Source organism: Vigna unguiculata, chromosome 9 (assembly GCF_004118075.2).
Source record: "Vigna unguiculata cultivar IT97K-499-35 chromosome 9, ASM411807v1, whole genome shotgun sequence".
NCBI lineage: Eukaryota > Viridiplantae > Streptophyta > Magnoliopsida > Fabales > Fabaceae > Vigna > Vigna unguiculata.
This window is the reverse complement of record NC_040287.1, coordinates 39900090-39921337: the sequence shown is the minus strand read 5'-3', so window position 1 is coordinate 39921337 and position 21248 is coordinate 39900090. Positions and strand designations below refer to the sequence as shown.

Sequence of the window (21248 nt, the reverse complement as noted above, 5' to 3'; positions counted from 1 at the left end):
ATTCGTTTCTTTTGCAAACCGGATTTCGAAACCGGTTTTCAAAATCTAGTAATTTAAGGGTGCGAGGATGGGTAAATATAGCACTTCCACAGTAAATACACTTGATAAACAATATTTACTGGTTATCTAATTAATTTAATATTATATATATATATATATATTTATATTCTGAAAAAACATATTTGGCATACAATAAAATTTGGGATGCATAAAAAAATTGGAGGTGCAGAAGGAAGAAACCCCAAGAATGATAAATATAAATAGAGAAAACAAAAGGAAGAACGAAAACTAAAATAAAAAACAAAAAACGCCTGGTACAAAATAGTTTCCATTCGTTAAATGTTCTATCTGTATAAAATAAGTAATCTACTTATTGCTGACTAAATCCCCACTTGTATATTTTTGAATAATTATTTATCAATACAAAATATCTATCAACTTTATTGATGAATAACTTTTGTCAGACCACGTGTATTGTATACATCTATTAATATGATTAAAAATAAATTAATTTCTACGATGGTAAACCATCGTGAGTGCATTTGGAAGAATTAATTTATTAACATTTAAAAATAATAAACAGTCATTTGAAGAAAATATTTTTGTTAGGTAGAAGAATTATTGTTGTCTTTGGTGGGGAGAGATTCTCCTGCAGAAGTCATGCAGTTTGATGATCCCCTAAATCTTCTTTTAGTTTATTTTTATTGATTAATTAGTTAATTAATTGAGAAAATATAATACAGTAATGGAAATTATTAAAAAGACAGAAGAAGAAAAAACAGGTTTGCCAAACTTTGGCAGCAGAACCAGCTGTAACAGCACAGCACCCACTCAAATTATAATAGCCACTCTGTAAATTTCTCTGCATTCCCAAAATACCCTTGCTTTCTCAACTCATTTCCCTTCTATATAAACAACACTCCCTCACCTTCTTCACTTCATTCGCCGCAATTCATTGTCGTTGGTTTATCTGGCGACACTCCTTCGATCAAAACCCTAAATCAGTGATAAACAATGGCTTCCTCTCAAGTCCTAACCATCACCACAATGACGGTCCTTCTTGCCGTCGTCTCCGCCGCTTACGCCGCCGATGCGCCGGCGCCTAGTCCTACCTCTCCCGCTCCCGTCATCTCTCCCTCCTTCGTCGCCGGTTTTCTAGCCGCCGCCGTTGCTCTCGTCTTCGGATCTTCTCACAGGATCTGAACATGCCGAGCTTCCGCCTTGAGATTTTCAATTTCTCTATTTTTTTGTGTGGATTACCAGAGATCGAGGCTTGCCCAGTAGTATATAGCTCTCTCATGTGTTGATGTGCAGAGATTTCATATGTTCATTTCTGGATCTTTAGTTATTTTGCCATTACTTGAGTATTATTACTTGTGATATTTGTTTTGGTACATAATGGATTTCTTTTATTTTCTAGTTTGTGCTTCTTTGTAGTGTTTTGTTATTAATTATATTGTTATTTTTTGTTTAGTTTTTCTGTGAATTCAGGTGTTCATATAAATAGATATGCTATCTATGGTCTGAGGCCATTCTTTAATTTTGGTAACGACTTTCGCAACAGCATTCGAATATTAAAAGAAGATAGAAAAATATTATATCTAAAGACCCTTTTGGGTTTCAATTTGGAGGTCCTTAAGTTAAAAAAAAGTAAAATTACAAAGTAATAATATATTTTGAATTCGAATTCGAATAGGAATACTGTTTGTCATAAATTATGTTTTGCCAAGACGAAAAAAGAGATTGGTCCACAAATTAAATTTATGAAATAAAGTTTGTTCAGATTTTAGAAAAAAAAAAATTTTTTGTTTGAATGGAGGATTGATAAAGACATTTCCTTTTCCCTTGTTAAAAACTTGTAATAGAAGAAAATGAAGTATAAGTTTGTGGGTTTGGGTAGAGCGGCTAAAGAATAATTAATACAAATCAGTTCCACCATTTTTTTATATCGAAAGTCAAATAATTAAGTTCATCGGTTAAAATAATATAAATACGTATCATAGATTTTATATAGACAAAACTATCCTTTAAAATTATTATTAAGCAAGAAATTCTTATACAAAATAAATACTTAAAAATTTTAAGGTTCCTACTAAAAATTTAGATAATTAACTTTTTTATATTACTAGTTTTATGTATTTATAATTAAAAACTTCATATGTTGAAATATTATTTTAAATTGATACTTTAATTGTTTTTTATTTTTTGTAAACTTTTTAGACCTTTAACAATATTATTTGTTGGTTTTTTTTATTAATTTAAATCTTTTTATCTTTAATTATATTTTAATTTATAGTAATATTAAAATATAATTATTTTATCATTTAATTATTTTTTAATTTTTATTTTTGAACATTAAATAAAATATTAAATCCAAATGTAATACTTATGAACATTTTAATCATTTAAATAAATAAAATTACATTAATGGTTATTATGTCAGATTTTATTTAATATTACAAATAATAATGAAGTTTTCCATGATTCAATACATATTAATTATTTTTGACTTGTATCCTTAGCCACCCTTAGAAAACCCTTAAATTGTTTTAATAATTGCTAATATGTTTTGGTGAAAATCTATAATGCTTTTATTTGTTTTTTTCGAAAGAAAAAAATACATTTATGATGTTCATAAATCATAATTAGATTTTGGTTTCAATAATATTAAATTATGTTTAATGATTTTCTATGTCACGTATTATAGAGAACAAATTCTAATTTTGATTAAAAATAACAACTTAATTATCTTATTTTATCTATTTTTTAATAATTATAATGAATTTTAAAACATATAAAGTTAAGAAAACCGGCCTTTCCATAGGAGAGAATGCATTCTCCAAATATAAATTAAATTTTAATTGTATTTTTGGTTTATAATAAATTTGGATTTTGTCATCCAAATTTAATAAAATTACGTGATTCTCTTAAACTTTAAAATATACGGCTAAGTTTGAGAGATTTTCCAAAACATTTTAAATTCCTGTTAATTTTGGGAGATTGAAATTGTATATGTGTTTCAAATTTATTATTTCAGATTATAACTTTTATAATTGTAATAACTTTACCTATTATCAAATATAATACATAAATACATTAATTTTAAAAATAATAGAACACAATATACGATATATATACATATTGAAAAATATATAATCTTTTTAAAAAATATATAATTTTTTAAAAAATATATAATTATTTTTATAAATATATAATTATTTTTATAAATATAAATATAAATTAATATATTTTTAATATAAAAATTTATAAATGATTATTATTATAAAATTATTATTAATTTATATATTAGATACTAGTATCAATATAATATTTTAAAATATTAAATACTGATACATATCATACATATACGTACATGACACAAATGAAAGAAAGAGACTGTTACATGGTTGGACCACGACAACAATTCCAAACAGCTTCAACTGCTCAGTCAAATGTTCATCTCTATCTCTTCCTCGTACAGGGCATAGTTTTGCCATTGAATGGTTTAATTAAACAATTAAACAGTCTTGGCATAACTCCAAAAGTGGTCCCACCTCAACATATGTAAAGATATCGAAATAGGTTATAACATGTCCTAATTTCACTTAATTATGGTTTCTGATATTCACTGTTAATTTTCATAAAGGTGGACTAAATTGAATCCAATTTAGGGTTAAACACTTTGAATTGGTTAAGTATGGGTTGATATAAACAAACTTCTTACTATTTTTTATTATAATTATGTAAATTGATAATATAATATTTTTAAATATTATAATATTTAAATAATATAAATATTTAATTTATTTGTTAAATTATGTAAGTTGACACTTAATTTTTTAATTTATTTGATAAAAAAATAAACACTTTTATTGTATTGTTATAAAATAAATGAATTAAATCTATCTATTTTTATTTTACTATAATATAAATATATTAAATAATTTTAAAAAATAAAATATCATTAAATAAGTCAAGTCACTCATCTATTAACACATGGTTCCGACTCATCACTTCATTAGTCTTGTATGTGATTGAAATTCAGTAGTATTTGAATAATTTATTAATTGCATTACTTTAAAAAAGAATAATTAATGAAAATCAAATAAAATACTTGAAATGCAACTAAATATTTAATAATAAAAATTCACAAGGATGAGTTACTGAGTACATAAAAACATAAGGATTTGTATTTAATTCCAGCTTGGAAGAATGAAGTTGAATCTAGGATTTTAAAACTCAAGAAATCTAAGAAAAAAAAAAGCACTTCAATTCCTAAAGTGATTGATTGTGTAGCATACCGATACTTATCAATATTAAAAATTGATGATTTTAACTCCACTTTTTATTTGTATACACTTTTTTCTTCTTTAACCAAGATTATCTTCACTTTTTAATGAGTAGTCTTGAGTCCATACTTCATCACAACAAAGCATTTATGAGCAATTGCTTGAGATTTCATCATTGATTTGGGTATAGAAAGGGTAATAATCATCAAAGAAGGCTAGGTCAAAGATAGATGGAAACATGGAAAAAGAAAACTAAGACAACACACATCATCGTACCTAAGAACAAACAAATTCCTCTGACACATGATCCCATTATTTAAAAAGATTAAGGATCATTTACTTGTTATAGAGGTATGAACTTCAATTCAACAAAGGAAATTATGACAGCCTTCTAGAAGATGCTCTATTTTAAAATGTTTTTTGCTAGAGATCACAAACAAGGCACGAAGGGTGTAGTTAATTTCTAAAAAACAAAAAAAAATCATTAAAAGAGAGAAAAGAAAGAGATAAAGATGATTTAAGAATAAAATTTTACAAAGGTTATAAAAGACAAGGTAAAAAATATATATAATTTCTTTTTTTAAAAAAAAAAATTGAGCAACCCATGAAACCGATGATAGTTAGGTAAGAATAATAGTATACAATTATAAATTTTAAATTCAACATTTCAAGTTAAAAATATTATATATTCATTTATAGATGTGTAAAATTATATTTTTAATCCTATTTTAAGAGTGAACAAAGACATAACCATTACCTACATATTAATGACAAAGGGGTCAAAAAATGATAAGCTGACTAATTCATTGGCATGTACATGCTAGACTTTCCTTAAACAAAATATTTATATGAGCATGCAATTTTTTCTTAAGTTTGATAAGTGTCCGGCAACCCCATTACTAAAATAGTGATATTATTTTAACCTAAAATTATCATAAAAAATGACGGGGTAAATGATAATTTGTGTGATAAAATGAACAATAGAAAATGTTGTCAAAGGTGTTGTGAGACACATTGTGTTAGTGAAAATGCCCCTCCTTGAGGAACACCTAGTCATTTGCAATTCCAAAGCAGTTTTCCAGACTAGGAAAGAAAGGAAATGAAGGCAGGGAGATTAAGCTAAGCAGTGGCAAAGCTAAAATATTTAATATTTTGATTTCGATGAGTTGACACCCAGCTGTGATGTCATGCCATGCTTTACAAAAATCCATGCATTTCCTACATCCTTACCAAACATAAAGCTTAGCACCTTCACTTCTCAACATTCATAGCCTCATCATTCACTTATCTCTCTACTCAGAATCAGACTCCATGTTTCCCATTGCTTTCAAACCTCTTGGTCTCTGCATCAAAATAAATTTTATTTCTTTATTTATGTGTCACAAAAACATCGTCTTCTCATAATTTTAGAAATGGGATGTTCTTCTTTTTTCCCATTCCATTTACCTTTTTGGATATTTTCTTCTCCCTAACCTCGTATCGTTCCAAGGTAAGATCGCACAACCATGCGCCAGGGCTAACGAGCTGTCAAACAAACAATATTCAAAACTCAAATCACAGATGCACTTATCTTTAGTTTCAATACATAACACCTTAATAAGACAGAAAATAACCCATTAAACAAATAAATAAGAACTTTCATCTTTACTTCCAAGTTTATAAAAATGCAGGGATTAGAAAAGAAGAGAATAAAAGAAAATATTTGAACTAGAATGCACATTCTTGAAATTATAATATTATAAATGTAAAATAAGATGAAACCTTATATAGACCAAAACATAAACTTAAACCTAAGCAACTATAATTCTTTTAGTTCTGTTCACAACCAGAAAGAAGTGTATAAATAAGATGCGTCACACATTTTCATTATTCAAAATAAATTTTTAAAACAGAAATGAAAATGATATAGATATACATATTTTACACAAGGGTATAGATTTATTTCTTTGAACTACTATGAGAGTACACAACAATTTCTCCTGGTATTCCATCCAGCTAAGAAGAGGTCAACAAGTTTCTAAATTTGTCGTCTAGTTAGTAGGAGTTTTGGTTTTTTGTTGATAAGTCTGTGTAGTGATTATTCCTATTCAATCAGGCACGTACACTACAACTGGCACCACTCATTACGCAGAAGATGTAATCCAGTATGGTCGCTCCCACTTTCTAATATATAAATCTAAACTCCACACGTGTGATACTCTCTTTTTATTTATTAAATTATTTATTTATTTATTATCTCTTTTACTTAATTCATTATTTCCTTTAAGTGTTTTTTATACTGACCAGAACCCAATTAAGGTGGCATTGAATAGATAAATATCAAGTGGCCAAATACCAATAAAAAATAATAATAATAATATTAATAATAAATAATAGTAATAATCATAATATCAATATTAAATAATAGTAATAGTCATAATATCAATAATAAATAATAGTAATAGTCATAATATCAATAATAAATAATAGTAATAGTCATAATATCAATAATAAATAATAGTAATAATAATATTTTTCTAAATAAAATAATAATATTAAAACCACGGTTTTACTGTAGATTAAACAACTGAACTTTCAATAATACCAGTTTTATGATTAAGATCACAGTTTCAGTCTTAATTAAAGAACAGAATTTTCAATACCAGGTTTAAGAAACCGCATATTAGAGCCACCTAGGACTGAAAGAGGAAACAGATTTTTTTTTTTTAATTTAGGTACTGCTGCACACAGATTATTATACTAAATGGTAGGTGTAGGCATCAAATTCAAGAAAACTATTCAATTTCCCCTTCCTTAATTATTATTTTACTATAACTTGCTAAAAGCTTATTCAGCTTTCGGGATCCATCTGTGAGCATGTGGAAGAGTAGGCTAATCTCTATCTGTATACAATTCCAATAAGTAATAATGGAAAACAAGTAATAAAGCAAATAAACAAATATGATTAAATATTATTATTTTTAATAAATTAAAAAATTAAATATATCTCACGTAAAAATAGTGATGACTACGTACAGATAGTGGTGATGTTAGACTACTTAATTATTTTGGTGACTAACTATTCGGTGTGAGCCAAGCTCCGTTCGACGCGTGTAAGGCACTCCACAGCTGCCAACCATGTATGGCTTTTTCAGGAAAAGGGAAAAGCAAAATACCAAAGGAAAAAAAAAAGCACTCACCTAAAAGAATACCACCACAAATCAACTACTAAAATTAGAATATGCTACAAATAAATCTGTCCCAGAATTCAACTTTTTAATAAAAAATAATAATCCTATTAAAATTTATTAGTAAAAAATTTTCTGATGGGTTAAGCTTTATACTAATAATAATATGCTTTAAAAAAAATTAAAATATGATTCAGTTGGTATTCACACTCATTTTAATATTTTTATTATACCCTTACTAAGCAAAATAATTAGAACACCTTTCTTGTTGAGTGAGTACCAAAACAAGGTCATAGAACCTCTGTCAGACAGAGAGTAACTTCATCCAAATTATAAATTTCACTGAGATTTGTTTTACTATTGTCATTGTATTACTACTAGAAAATAAATTGATGGGAGCTGCTATGATTTAAGATATTCGACATAAAGAAAAGATCATGTTGATGTGATGAATAATAATAATAATAATTAAGTTGAAGAAAAGAATGAAAAAGCTGAAAAAGGGAAGTGAGGCTTACATTGAGGGTGCGCTGAATGAATTTAGCTCTCTTCTTGGGTCTCTGAGGCAGCTTTGAGCCCTTAATGGCGAGGAAATCTTCTTCCTTCTCCTTGTTGGTCAAGGCAATCACGAATTTTGGGGGCCACACAGGCGGAGCGGCGTCTCCGCTGCCGGAGGGCGACCCTCCCTTCTTGCTATCGTGCGCAGTATCCGATGAGGCTGCGGACTTGTTGTTGTCATTAAGGTGGTTGTTATGGGTCCCCCTCTTATCGTGCGCACCCCTGTCCGGTGAGGCAATTCCCCTAACGCCCCCGTTGCTTTGTCCTCCTCTCATGGCACTTGAACCTTCTGAGTTCCTAAATTACAACCCAAAAATTTAAAACGCAACCACAACCAACATGTAATTATCCTATGTGTCTTTCTTAATCGTAAGAACGTGAATCACATCACATAACACGACATAATAAATAGGGCAAACGAAGATGCATTTCAGAGGTTATTTTAGAGTTAATAAACATATATGTATATATTATTATATTATATATTGTGTATGAAAAGTAACCAGGGAGTGGTGAGTTTACGGAATTAACCTTGGGGGATTGATCTAGATCCAAGGGTGGGAGAGGCTGGAATCTATATAGACAGATTTTTAGCGTAGAAAAAGGGGTGGTTTTTGGCTCTTTGCGGGGCTTTGTATTTGTATATTGGTTTGAAGGAGAGTTGGGTAGTTAATTTATTTTGGTCGATGAGAATTGGATATTTGAGTTAAGCCTTGAGGGCCTAGCCTAAGAGAGAAAGTGTTTGTAATTCCCTATAACGGCCACAGCTGGTTCCACGCCTTCTTTGGAGCCGTTGGATTTAGAGAGCTTTATTATTGGACAATGAAGATGAAGATTGCTACGTGTTCGAACGATGAAGGAGACGGATCTGCGACCTGGTCCCTTCGATCCGACGGCCAAAATGGAAAAGGACGTTTCGTTAACACGTGGAAGGAAACCCTCCATTCCATGGTTCCAACAAAGTCTTTCTGCTCCTAATCCATGTCAATAATCAACTCCTGCTTCCTCCTCCTACATGTAGATCCACAATCTGCAAATCCCCCTCTCTTCTGATCCTAATCCAATTCTAATCCTATCTTCTACAACGCACAAACCTCCTTCATTACTTATCTTTCTATCATAAAATTCAACATTTATTTTCTTTTTTATATAATTTCCAAACAGTAGTAAACAGTAACGAAACTTGGAATTAAATCTCACAGTAAATAAAAAAATGACCGGTCAGAGATTTGACAGAGTCAAAATAAATATCCCCTCATCTTCTAGGTTTTTCCATGGAAAACTCACCAAATATATAAAAACTAGATCTAGAAAGAAAATGTCAACGGAAAAGTATCAACCACACCAACCTAAACCTCCTAAGAAATCTCAAACCCCTTGTCAGACGTCAGAAGCAAAGCAGCACTGCTTGGATTATTAACCTGATTTTCAGTATCAGACTCGCCGGTCGCTACCGATGATTCCAAGTTAAAATGTAATAAAGGAACGGACACAAACTATTTGATTTAAAAATGAAACATCCAAATTCATAAAGCAATGTGTGAAGGATTCCGCTAGTTTCCAACAGATTAAGCAAGAATCATCCTCCAACTATTTGTTTTTTTGTGTGCCTAAATATCATGGCGTTAATCCAAATTCAGAACCAGATATTATACCCTATTATCTATTTGTGAGGCAGATGAGAGAATGTGAGCTTAGCTTAGTGATCGAAGATATCTGGAAACAAAATTTGACGGAAGTGAAGAAGGGGATCTCACGCACTTACTCACCGTGAGTTCCTCTTCATTGTTTAATTTGGATGAGACTCCAACGACCTGACCAATTGGGGAGGCGACAGAATATAAGCCTTGGTGTATTCAGCCGAGATGAATTAAAATATATAATAATAATTTGAGTAGTGGCCCAAATTTTAAATTTTAAATTTATTTACAGTATTGAAGCTTAAGATTCTTTGGGTGAGAAATGTGATTTACAAGTTGCCCCCAACGAAATTTCGTGGCAGTTCCCACTAAACAATTTCAAAACCACTCTCTGCCCCACTACTCGCCACTACACTTTCAACTCATTCCCATGTCCACGCTGTGCTTTTTCTCTGCTACTTTTGTTTCTTTGTTTCCAGTTTACCAAGAAACCATCACACCCCAGTTCCCTTCTAACCAGTTTGTTAGATAGATATTTATTCCACTCGTACCCATGTGCTGCTTGCTTTCGAACTATATACATATCTTTCGCTAAAAATACGTTTAGTACATGTACACCACCACAAACCCTAGATTATTTATTTTATTTAATGAACAAAATAGAACAGATCGAAACAAAACATGGCCCACTCGGCAGTGCGCCACCAACACCATCCTTGCCCTCAAGATAAGTATGGATGGATACACACTCAACCAGAGAAAACAAAAAAATAATAATTATTAAGATTTGTAATTTTAAGTAACGATCACAAACTTTATCAATCACAAGGCACAAATCTTGAGTTTTCCCTCTTTTTGGTATAAAATCCGGAATTTTGTCAAATTGACCTATTCTCAGATCTCATTTCAGTCTTGCTCAATCAGATTTTTGTTTTTAAAAAAAAAAATTAAATCATATTCAATTCATTTATCATGTTTATCATGTATGAGGAAAGATAAAGTAACAGAGTGAATGACAAATAGCGTTACCTGAGAATTCGTTGCTGCGGAGAAGAAGGCCGTTGACGGAGATTTGGATACCCGTTACTCTGATTATGATGATGATTGTTATTGTTATTATTATGAGTGTGTCCAACTCCAAGGGTGTTATTATTGACACCGAAGGTGGGTTTATTTAAAGAATCCTTATCGGTTCTAACGACCCGGCGATCCACCCGAACCGTTGTCCTCTGAACCGGGCCTGAAGAATCATCTTTAACCTGCACTTTCATGCATCTTAACCGCTTCCGATTTCCCCACTGCAACACCAAATCCGACGTCGTTCCCTGTCTAGCGCCATCGGAACTCGCCCTCAACAGCAACGACCCATCCCCTCCGTTTTTATCTCTTCCACCAGACACCATGTTATTGCTTCGAATACTTGACTCTTTCTCCATTTCTTCAACCTTCAACCCTTCCCTGCCATCATCATCATCACCATACTAGGTTAATTTAACTACTAGCCACGATAAAAATAATTACAATTAAGATTTAATTATTCAAATTGCTACATTTTTAAATTGAAATTGAAATTGGATTTGTGTTCCTTCACAAAAAGGACACAGACAGCGTCTCTCTCGTCCACATCCCAATTGACTGAGGTTACTACACTGTTTAACAGGATTTGTGCATCGAATGGTCATGGATTCCCAACAAAAAATAAATTGTGCACTGTGAGCATCTTCTATATCTGGGTCATGACAAAAATGGGCGATGACAATAACAAGAGGGAGAGGAACAGAAGACAGTGGAAATGTTCTGTGCGCACGGAAAAAAGAGGTTCAAAATTCAGTATTTCCACAGGACAGTTAGGATAATGTGAAAACGAGACATCAATGGATTCAATTCAACTGGTCTCGGCCGGTTCTGCTTAATGTCTCGTCTCTTCAAAGCCACACTAGGATGTATTGTGAGCGGTTGAGATTAAGAAGAGCACCAAGGCCAAAGAGATCCGGAAAAAAACTAGATGTTTATACCTTACAAATTAACACTAGAACAGCAATCAATTCCTTCTGAAATTCTGAAACAACGGGATTTTTCGTTTACCTGCAGGAAATTATGAAGAAGAGAGAAATCAGAGAACAATATCAAGAACATATGAACATCAAAACTGAATTAACTGTTGCGGCCAAGACTGCAAGGTTGCGATCAGAATCAATTTATTCAGTTCTAATTTTGATTAAGTACATTAGTTTCTCTCACCTAAATCAGGTCCGGCCAGAACTTCGTCTATGGCTGCAGAAAAAAGTGCCGGAATTTCAGTTCTGAAGCTATGGAAAATGTAAATCTATGTTGAAAATTCAAGTAATAATGACATTTCCAAAGCTTCTATCAGCGACGATGGATATAAACTCAGTCTTTTACACCCAAGCCAGCAACGATCGTCCCTGTAATTACGGGACAAGCAGAAAGTTCAGAGCTTCAAAACCCCTTTTTTCTCAGAAAAATGTATCTGGGGAGGCAAAAAAAAAATTCAGGAATAACTTAGCACAGACACCAAACGAAGGAATAGAGGAACAAACAAGGCAAAAGAAAAAAAACTGGGGTCTTATTTCCCAACCTTCAAAAAACTGGAAATTTTCTGCAACTTATTAATCGCAATGATCAAAGGAAATCCCCAGAACAGGTTTCAGTTGAAAATTTAAAAAGGAATCGGAACAAACTCATGGAAACACTCTTGGAACATGCATCTGAAAACATAAATGAGCCAACAAAATTGGGAGAAGAAGAAAGGATTCGAGATTAAGACAAGTTTGGCTGTCGTGGGTGGGCAAAAGGAGGAAGAAAAGAAAAAGAGATAGATATCGATGCTGTCTAAATGGCTAACCCCATTGTATGTTTGGAAAAGTGTCAGATCCTGAAGATGAAACTTTGGGTTATGTGAATTAGTGTTGTAAATTGGAGAGGAAGCCAAGCCTGAGAGGTGAAGGAAGAGAAGAAAAAAAAAAAGGGTTGAAGAGGAAGCAGGTTGATGTTGTGATAAAAGGAAATGGTGTGTGTGTGGGTTGGTGTTTCCATTGAAGGACCTGTTTGTGTTATATACATACATCTTGTAGTACACACACAGACACTCCTTTGCACCACACCGTAGATCAATAATCTCACGGCTTTCCTCTTTTCTCCCTCTAACCATTCACGGTTTACCCTTACACACCATGCCCTTACGCCGTTAATGCTTTCACACCACCTTAACGGAATCTCTACACTCCTCACATTCCAAATTCCAATTATTATTTCAATGTTAAATATTAAATGTAAATTATCTTTTAATTTTATATTTTCATTTATCACCAATTATCATATGTACAAATATTTCAAAAAGAGTGCTAGATATTTCTCATGTTTAATTTATTGAATTGTTTTTTGCAAAAACTATTTCAGATTTTAAAACTTTACTCCTTAACCATATATAATTATTAAATTCATAATAAAATATATTTCGTTCACTTGAGTTCATTTCATTCCCGCCTTGAATTGATATTTAACCAGGGTTAGTTAACCTGATCTTTATAATAAACCGAGCCACAACACCGGTTATCTACAACAACGTGGCAAGAAGTAACTACAAATTTAGTTTCTTGACAGTTCTGTCTGTGAATGTCAGCTGTTTCGTGAATCATAAGAAGAGAGATAAATCTGATTCATACTTCAATCTAGCAACTATGGATTGACCAAATCCTGGCCGTCCATCCGTTATTCCACTCTCATCAGCAGTTTCATAGATAAACTTTTTGAATAACATTCAAATTAAAACTTAAATCTTTCATATTTCTTAACTATAACACCCTAAAGTATAATTACCATAAATTTTCTTGCAATTTTAAAGATGTCTAATACTTTTTGTAGGGTTCAAAATTTCTTTCCATGTCACTATGCTTTCAAAATATAAAATTAGTGACTAAGGCATTATTGATATCTAATTTCCTTTTAGTGTGTTAATTTTATATTATTATGGTTATATATTTTAAACTTTATTTTATCAAACATATTCTATTCTATTAAGAATTATCACAAAGGACTAACGTCATAAAATAAACACGAACACGAGGGATGGACTTCAAACCCTAAACTATACACAGGGTCCTTATGGTTCCACATCTATAATACACAAAATTACAGAGTTGGTTTAAGAAATCATGACCAAAGTACAGTACATGACACAATGATATAGCATAAGGTTAACAACGACTATATTTAGTTTTCAATGGAGGACTTTCTATGAATTATGCACTGAAACCGCTGTGCAGAAAACTCCAGAGACCTCAGCCATTTGCTCTTTCCGTATTTCAGCACGTTGAAGTTGATGACAAAGTACCTTGTATGTTTCATCCCATACTGAGACAGGGATCCACAATGTATCTTAAAAGTCTTAACCTGAATCAACAGTAAATTAAGGCACAACTTTGTCAGAAATCAAAAGCTTTAGTTCAATCAATAAACAATGTTCATTTATTGAAAGGGGATACGGTGCCGGAGGCCCCTGCTGCCATCTCACACCGTAACTATGTGAACTGGATAGTTAATATCAAACAGAAAAGCAATGATTCAATCATAGACGGATTCTAGCATGCACAGTTCTTAAATTCATCCATGCACCTAGATTTTTTACTTATTATTGTAGGTGGACCATCTATTGTTGATGTCCTTTTTTTCCAAATCAATGACTATAGAATAAAAAGGTGCATGTTAAAAAGGGTCTCATACAATCAAACTCAACAAAGTGAATCAAGGAAAAAGTTTCTGGATCCCTTTCAATGCTAAATAAGAGCTTCCCGAAAAGTTTAATGTTTCTGTGAGAACTTACTTCCAGGATTTCTTTCTGAGCAGCAGTTTTCCTACAAGAACCCATAACAGCTTTGTGGAACTGGGAAAGCAGTGAAGAGAAGGTCAAGAAGATGTAATATAATTAGCAAAGTTAAAGGTTTAGCGTAGAAAACAAAACCAGAGATACCCCCTCCCCTCCTAGTCTTTTCTTGTAGTTTTAGCATTAAAGCCAAATTAACAATATTTCAAGAAAAGAAACTACCAGTCACTCACTCATGTTAGACAGAACCATGGGATTCACACAATTCTTCAGTATTTATCAAATCAACAAGGTTTATTATAATCTTTTCAAAGATTTCTTATCTCGATAGTTAAGTTCAGGTGGTTAGAGGAAATCATACATATACCACTTATGACACATTTGGTATTAGGAATGGGCTAATAGCCCTTCCCAAACTAAACCTTGGCAGCTTTAATCAAAAATAGGATGTCACTGAATTGTTTGGTACATGAAATGAATGTGGAATGGAATCTATGGGAATCACAATTCATATAATACCTTCCAACTATGAATATACCCCTTCAAATTTAAATTTTGGGAGCAAAATCATGATGAAGACAATTTAAGCAGTTATTTTATCAAATAGATGATAAAAAATCAATTTTTCAATCTTATGATACCTTATCCTAGAAATGGATGCGATCTTCATCATGTTGGTCGACTGTTTTTTGAAGGTGACACCTATGAATTTTACTCAGGAGAGTAGAATTATCATTGGCAGGATATAAGAAGAGTGAGAACCATACTGCAACAACGCGTGGGAACCGTAGTCCGAATTTCCATTCATAGTCCTTTCTTTGACTTCTAAGCATAGCAGTAAAAAGACATCTCACACAAGTGAAACATATCCACTACCTCCTTGAACCCATCAAATATCAGTTCAGGAACTCTATCAAAACAGACAACTTTTCTCATGTATTTAAGCAACCAAGGTACCAAATAACATTCAGTTTATATTAGTTTATTAGGTAATCAAATTAAGTTTGAAACATGATCTTACCAAAAATTGAAGAGTGTATTGGAAAAAAGACCTGTCCATAAAAGACCTTACAACATCACTTATTAGAAAAACAAGTCATTAAGGGCATCAAACAATTTCTTTTATAAATAAAAAATGGCTTGGTAAAGCACAAAATTATAGGAAAATGCAATTTTATAGTAGCATGTTCATATCATAACATTCATGAGAATTCATCAAGGTCATGGAAATTGCCTGGGTAAAAAAAGTATTGCATCCAATATATCTTATTTACATCTCCAATATACTTCATAATCATTGAAGATTTAGAGCGAAGAATAATGCATGTCAATATGCTTATTTGATACACTCGTACCTGTCTTCTATTCAAGCAACACTGTACTGATCACCCAGGTAGGTTTCATCTTCAGAGGGAGAAGGACTACAATGTATCCCACGACAATACTTTGCCCAGCTGTCTTCTGCTTTTGCAGATGTTGTTGCATATATAATCAGACCTTTCGGGAGAAGACCTCCGAAGATACTCCCAGATTCATTGCATAAATCATAAAACTAAGAATTAACAAGTAAATGGATAGAGTGAAGATTGCACAAACAGTACACAAATCATAACGACTAGTAACTTACTAGGCTTTTAGAAGTTCAAAGGCATGCTTGAGAAGCGCAGATATTTGGTGTGAAGAAACACTGTCGTATTACAAAAAACAAATGACACTAAAAGAATCACCAATAACCAGTAGTATGCACTAAAATGTGGATATTGACACCTACACTCTCTACTTCACTCTTCCTCACTCCTTTCTTCTTCTTCTTTTTTTTTCAGGCGGGGCATGCCTCTTCCCCTGGTTTCATTGTTTACCCTTCAAGTTACCCACATAAAGAAGAGGAAACAATCAAATAAACAGAAAGCAGATATTAATGAGAACGTTTTAAAATGCTATTGTTCTCTGAAAAAAAAAATGCTGTATCAGAAATGATCAATTGAAGGGTAAATATTTAGGCTATGCCAATATGTCATTATTCCACTATGAGGCAATACCAACTCCCTGTTTAAAAATATCCAAATTCCTAGTGAATCGAAAAATATTCATACAATCAGTATTAAATCTGATATATGTCATTTTAAACCATCATCTTAACCAACATTTAAGAGTTCAAAGCTTTCAGTTTGTTGTATTTAAGTTGACAACTGTATAGACTTTTAGTTTTGGAAGTATACAATTAAATATTGGTTACATTATAATAATATTCAAATACAATATATTAATCAAATATAACAAACAATAAAAGATAAACTAAATTAAGTACATGTTATAGTTCATTCAGCATTCAGCCAGAATTCTCCTCTCTGAACCAAAGACGTCACCACATCCAATAAATTTTGGCTTGTCCAACATTAGAAGATTTTATAGAAACAGCTCAAGAATTTACTCGCCCATCAACCAACCTTTTAGGTTTTCAGTTGTTCAAATTTCATTCGGCGAGAAATGATTCGTCCAGCGACTATGTATAACTCAGAAAATCAACAAAACATATCAAGTGACCAGATTGGTTCAGAATGAGTTTTTCTCTTCATTTCTTATGTCTAACATGATATATTTGGTTCTAAAATAACATCAATATGAGCCAATTTGAGTCAATTTAATTATTTTGACTTTTCACTACTCAACATAACACAAATCACTAAACATACACCAATCAAGCAAATTCACAAAGCCTACATAAACAAAAAATTAGTGACTAAGTCACTTTCACATTCAAATCATCTACTCTAAAAAACTGAACCTTACCTATTAAGGCTTGTTGGCTCAAGTTTAAGCTCCCAAATTTCACTACTCTAACAAAAAAGTTACACAAGTAGACAGAAGACTATGATCAATGATAAAAACATATCCTTATATCCCTGAACTAACATAGATTCATCTTTGCCCTAGAGAGGTCACATGCAAGATTTCCTAATCTTCGTGCATGCAAAAATTCCCAAAACTAACTCAAGAAAAGGGGTAAAGAGAAACTTATTCAGAAAAAAAAATTATGATTGGACAGACTTGCTTTGTTCTACTCTACAATTCCTGTGGTGTGGACTCTCATCTAAAAAGAATGAGAAATTTAGAGAAAAAGGTAGAGAGAAAGTATTTATTAGATAAATGGTGATTTTTTTGAAAATTTGAATGGTTAACTTTTTCTATTTATAAGTTTTATATTAAAAAGTTTCTATGTCCTTACATGATAAAACTGTATTATTGTTGTTGCTAAAATTTTCAATAACCATTGCATAATGTAACTTACATTCTATTCAACATCAAACAAAAACACATAATCAACCCAAAAACAATGCAGGAAACACACATTTACCCTTGATAATTTTCAAAACAAGAAGACTCCACCATGCTGAATGCATGTAAAACATATAAAATCTATGATTTTCATAACAAAGTTTCGATGAAAGAATTCATAACTACCAACCTAGCACTCCCCTGGACGGTCATGACCAGGATATAATGTAAGTATCTGATCATTGGGACCATTGCTCATATCCTTCCCACTGAAACTGTAAAGAGCTGACTTATTTCCAAATATAGCTGACAAAAATTTGTTAACAGACAAAAATTGGTTAGCTGTAACATCTTCACCAGCGCAACCCTGCCAACAAGGTCCATGTTAGGAATCTACAGAACATTGAAACAGCATCTGGAATTGAAAACAAAATGAATTTCATTTCTACCCATTGTGGCTTAAACAATTTTACATCATGAACAAATCAGATATAGTATGATTTTAAGATAGTTACTGTTAGTTCGAGTGCATACACTATTTACTCTATAAATGATCACTTCTGATAGACTTTTATACCATTTTATACCAGATTACTTCCTTTAAAATATCAAAACTCAAGGTCACAACTCAAGGTTCAGTCTCCAAAGCTTTGTTTGGATAAAAATGGAAATTGAGGGCAAAGAAATAGAGAAAAAATATATAAAAAAGTTAATTGAATTGATTTTTGGATGCAACTTTGTACTATTAGAAAAAATTTATGAGGTGATTTATATTCATTTGTTTTTGGGTATATGAAATGAAGTTATACTTAGAAAATTATTAATTCATTCATCTAAGTATATCAAAGATAATCATTTCATATATTGTGTAATTAATGAGTTATATTAATAATTATTGTATTTAAAAAAATACTCAAATAACTGAAGAAAACTAAATTGGGTATGATATGTACTTTAATTCAATTATTATATATATATATATAATAATTGCAGTGGTAACATGTGTTTCTTCACTTCCACGCTAAAAATATATAAGGGGTGAGAAGTTGAATGAGTACATACCTGCTATTACTGTAGCCAAGGGTCCACAATGATGCAACCATATGCTTGGAAGAACCCTGGAAGCTAGGGAGAGTAATCGAATAATCAGAGACCCTGATGGCGGTCACCGGAGAGGAGGGTGGCAATGAGTAAGAGGATCGGAAAAGGCGTCGGTGATGGGAATGGAATTGAAGAGGAGGTGGGAATCAAAAATGATGATGAAGATGGTGAATCTCTCACTCACAATTTCAGAGTTGTTGATGTGTTCCATTAATGGTAATTCATTCACATGATCACAGTGAAGGACTGAGATTTAAATGAGGTTTTGTTCAACAACCTAAAATCTTAGGTAAAGTACTACAAAATAAAATGTCTATAGAAATTAAAATAACAAATTAATTTAAGTAATACTAAATTTAAAGTATTTGTCTCTGATTTAATTATTTGTTTTTTTTAATAAATTTTATTTTTAATACAAGATTTGTTTTCATAAATATAAAAATGCAGTTCAAATATTTAAATTTTTGCCTACAATAGGGTTTTTGTCTATTTGTCATTGTACAAATTTTAGAAGTATTTCATTTAGTGAATCACTATTAAATTCAATAATTTGTAATTTTTCTTCATTAAATGTCCCCTAAAATGTTCCGCCTACCATCTTACAAAATAAATACCAAACTAACAAGATTGTAAAAATATAGAGAATAAACAAGAATTGAAATAAAAATTCAAAATATTTCAAATACATGCAAATAAATAATTGAAAAAAAAACTAAAATGTAAACTTTTTAACAAAGAAGTGAAAAAGTAATGGATACTAGCTTATACCTCTGTAAGTTATCAAATTGTCTAATTATATATATTTTCTTTGGATATCATGCTAATTTAACTTAGATGTTTATTTTCACATGTAAAATAAAGAGAGAATTATATTGATATTCTCTTAGGTTATGTTAAATGACATTTAATCCTCTAATTTTGAAACAAAATGCAGAGCTGGTTGAGTTTTTAATAAAATAGCAATCATACTTTATTTTTATAAATACATATTGGTTAAAATTGAATCAGAAATAACAAAAAAAAAAAGATTGTTAAAGATTTTAATAAAGTGTCACACAAGTCACTTGTACTATTCAATTTTCTTCTAAATTTACAATAGACATTCGCATATTTGTGTTAAAATCAACACTTCTACCTCTTATTTTATTTATAAATTTAATCACATATTTCATAATTATTTATTTTTCTATATTAAACCCATGTTTCTAAACTCTTAGTTTTTATAAAAACTTATAATTAAGTGATACTAAAATTTATTTTACATATTATTAATACATAATATATAAATTACTCATTTTTTACAAAAGACTTATTTATAATTTATTTTTAAAACTTTACTTTTTATTTTCATATTCTTATTTAAGTTTTAGTTAAAATTTATTTGTAAATAAAATAAGAGGATAAAATGTTATTTTATTAAAAGTACAAGGGAGGTAAATATCGTCTAAATTTTTTATTGAAAAAAATAAGATAGAGGCACGTCTTTTTTAAATTAGAACAATTGTGAGTATTGTTTAACATGATATTGACAAAAAAGTAAAATAAAATAAAAAATGTTTACTTTAAAATGAATGTTAATTAATGTGATAGTTAAAGAAATAGTGTAGTAGAAAAAATTGGTTTCTATCCTAATCAATATTTTTAAATCTAATGTCAAAAAATCAAACAAATATTTCAAAAGATATAATGTTTAAAATAAAAGGTGTTACATAAACTAATATAAAAATATTGATTACTTAACATTATCAATATATCAAGTACTACAAATATTAAATAAAAAAAGTTATATAACTTACGGGGACAATATATATATATATATATATATATATATATATATATATATAAATCTTTCTATAAAAATATAGAAAAATGAATAAATAGTTTAAGGATAAAATTAAATAAATTCTAAAATTATTCTACTTCAAATAATATTTAAAAAAAATGCAAATTAGTAAAAGAAAATGATTGTCAAACGTTACTACTTAAGTGATAAACTTTTAAGTCAGTAAAAAAATAAAATAAAAACTAACTAAAATAATAAGTAGAATTAGTATGAGCATACTTTATTAAATACTATTTCAATAGATTTTTTTTTTTTAGAAAAAAAAAACTTATAAATTAAAATTTTATGTACGAGTTTAAAAATCAGATAAATTATATGTGATAAATTATATAAACTAATTTTACATAAATTAAATTAAAATTTTACATAAACCATTTTTTTATCTCTATATAGAAGTTTTTCCAGACATGATCAGATATATCATATATGATAAATAAAAAGTGCAAGCAATATTTTCTTCAAATATTTAATAGTTGGAACATAGAGAAAAAACACAAATCTTTGAAAGGTCTTCTTAAGAATAACTTTGTT

General features: G+C 30.5%; 1 protein-coding gene and 1 long non-coding RNA gene across 19 annotated transcripts; both read right to left on the bottom strand.

Annotated features, from left to right (window-relative positions):
- Window positions 1-5231: 5231 nt before the first annotated feature.
- LOC114163056 (AAC-rich mRNA clone AAC11 protein-like) lies at window positions 5232-12719 on the bottom strand. Of its 9 annotated transcripts, none has more exons than XM_028047110.1 (8): window positions 12254-12717; window positions 12009-12145; window positions 11896-11928; window positions 11670-11739; window positions 10684-11112; window positions 7975-8311; window positions 5736-5813; window positions 5232-5632 (listed from the first exon to the last, which is right to left on the bottom strand). In XM_028047110.1, exons 5-8 carry the CDS (start codon window positions 11088-11090, stop codon window positions 5582-5584), a joined length of 873 nt encoding a protein of 290 aa, XP_027902911.1. In that variant the 5' UTR covers window positions 11091-11112; window positions 11670-11739; window positions 11896-11928; window positions 12009-12145; window positions 12254-12717; the 3' UTR covers window positions 5232-5581. The 9 variants fall into 9 exon arrangements, with proteins under 9 accessions (XP_027902911.1, XP_027902913.1, XP_027902916.1 ...); XM_028047112.1 differs by having other exon boundaries at window positions 12009-12080; XM_028047115.1 differs by having other exon boundaries at window positions 12009-12080; window positions 12521-12717.
- Window positions 12720-14016: 1297 nt separating this feature from the next.
- Window positions 14017-19143, bottom strand: LOC114162199. 10 transcript variants are annotated; one of them, XR_003599163.1, is made up of 9 exons: window positions 18836-19143; window positions 17964-18140; window positions 16269-16357; window positions 16125-16184; window positions 15853-16049; window positions 15519-15549; window positions 15139-15407; window positions 14498-14557; window positions 14017-14067 (listed from the first exon to the last, which is right to left on the bottom strand). It is a non-coding gene; the product is annotated as an uncharacterized LOC114162199 (long non-coding RNA). The 10 variants fall into 10 exon arrangements; XR_003599157.1 differs by having other exon boundaries at window positions 15853-16184; XR_003599158.1 differs by having other exon boundaries at window positions 16125-18140.
- Between the last annotated feature and the right edge of the window lie 2105 nt (window positions 19144-21248).

What these genes read in the sequence shown, in the direction of transcription:
- LOC114163056 (XM_028047114.1), bottom strand. Translation starts at nt 11,090, where the DNA reads ATGGAGAAAGAGTCAAGTATTCGAAGCAATAACATGGTGTCTGGTGGA. An exon ending in CCGCAGCAACGAATTCTCAG is followed by an intron (nt 8,312 to 10,683) that starts GTAACGCTATTT and finishes GTTGTAATTTAG; the next exon opens with GAACTCAGAAGGTTCAAGTG. An exon ending in TCATTCAGCGCACCCTCAAT is followed by an intron (nt 5,814 to 7,974) that starts GTAAGCCTCACT and finishes TTTGTTTGACAG; the next exon opens with CTCGTTAGCCCTGGCGCATG.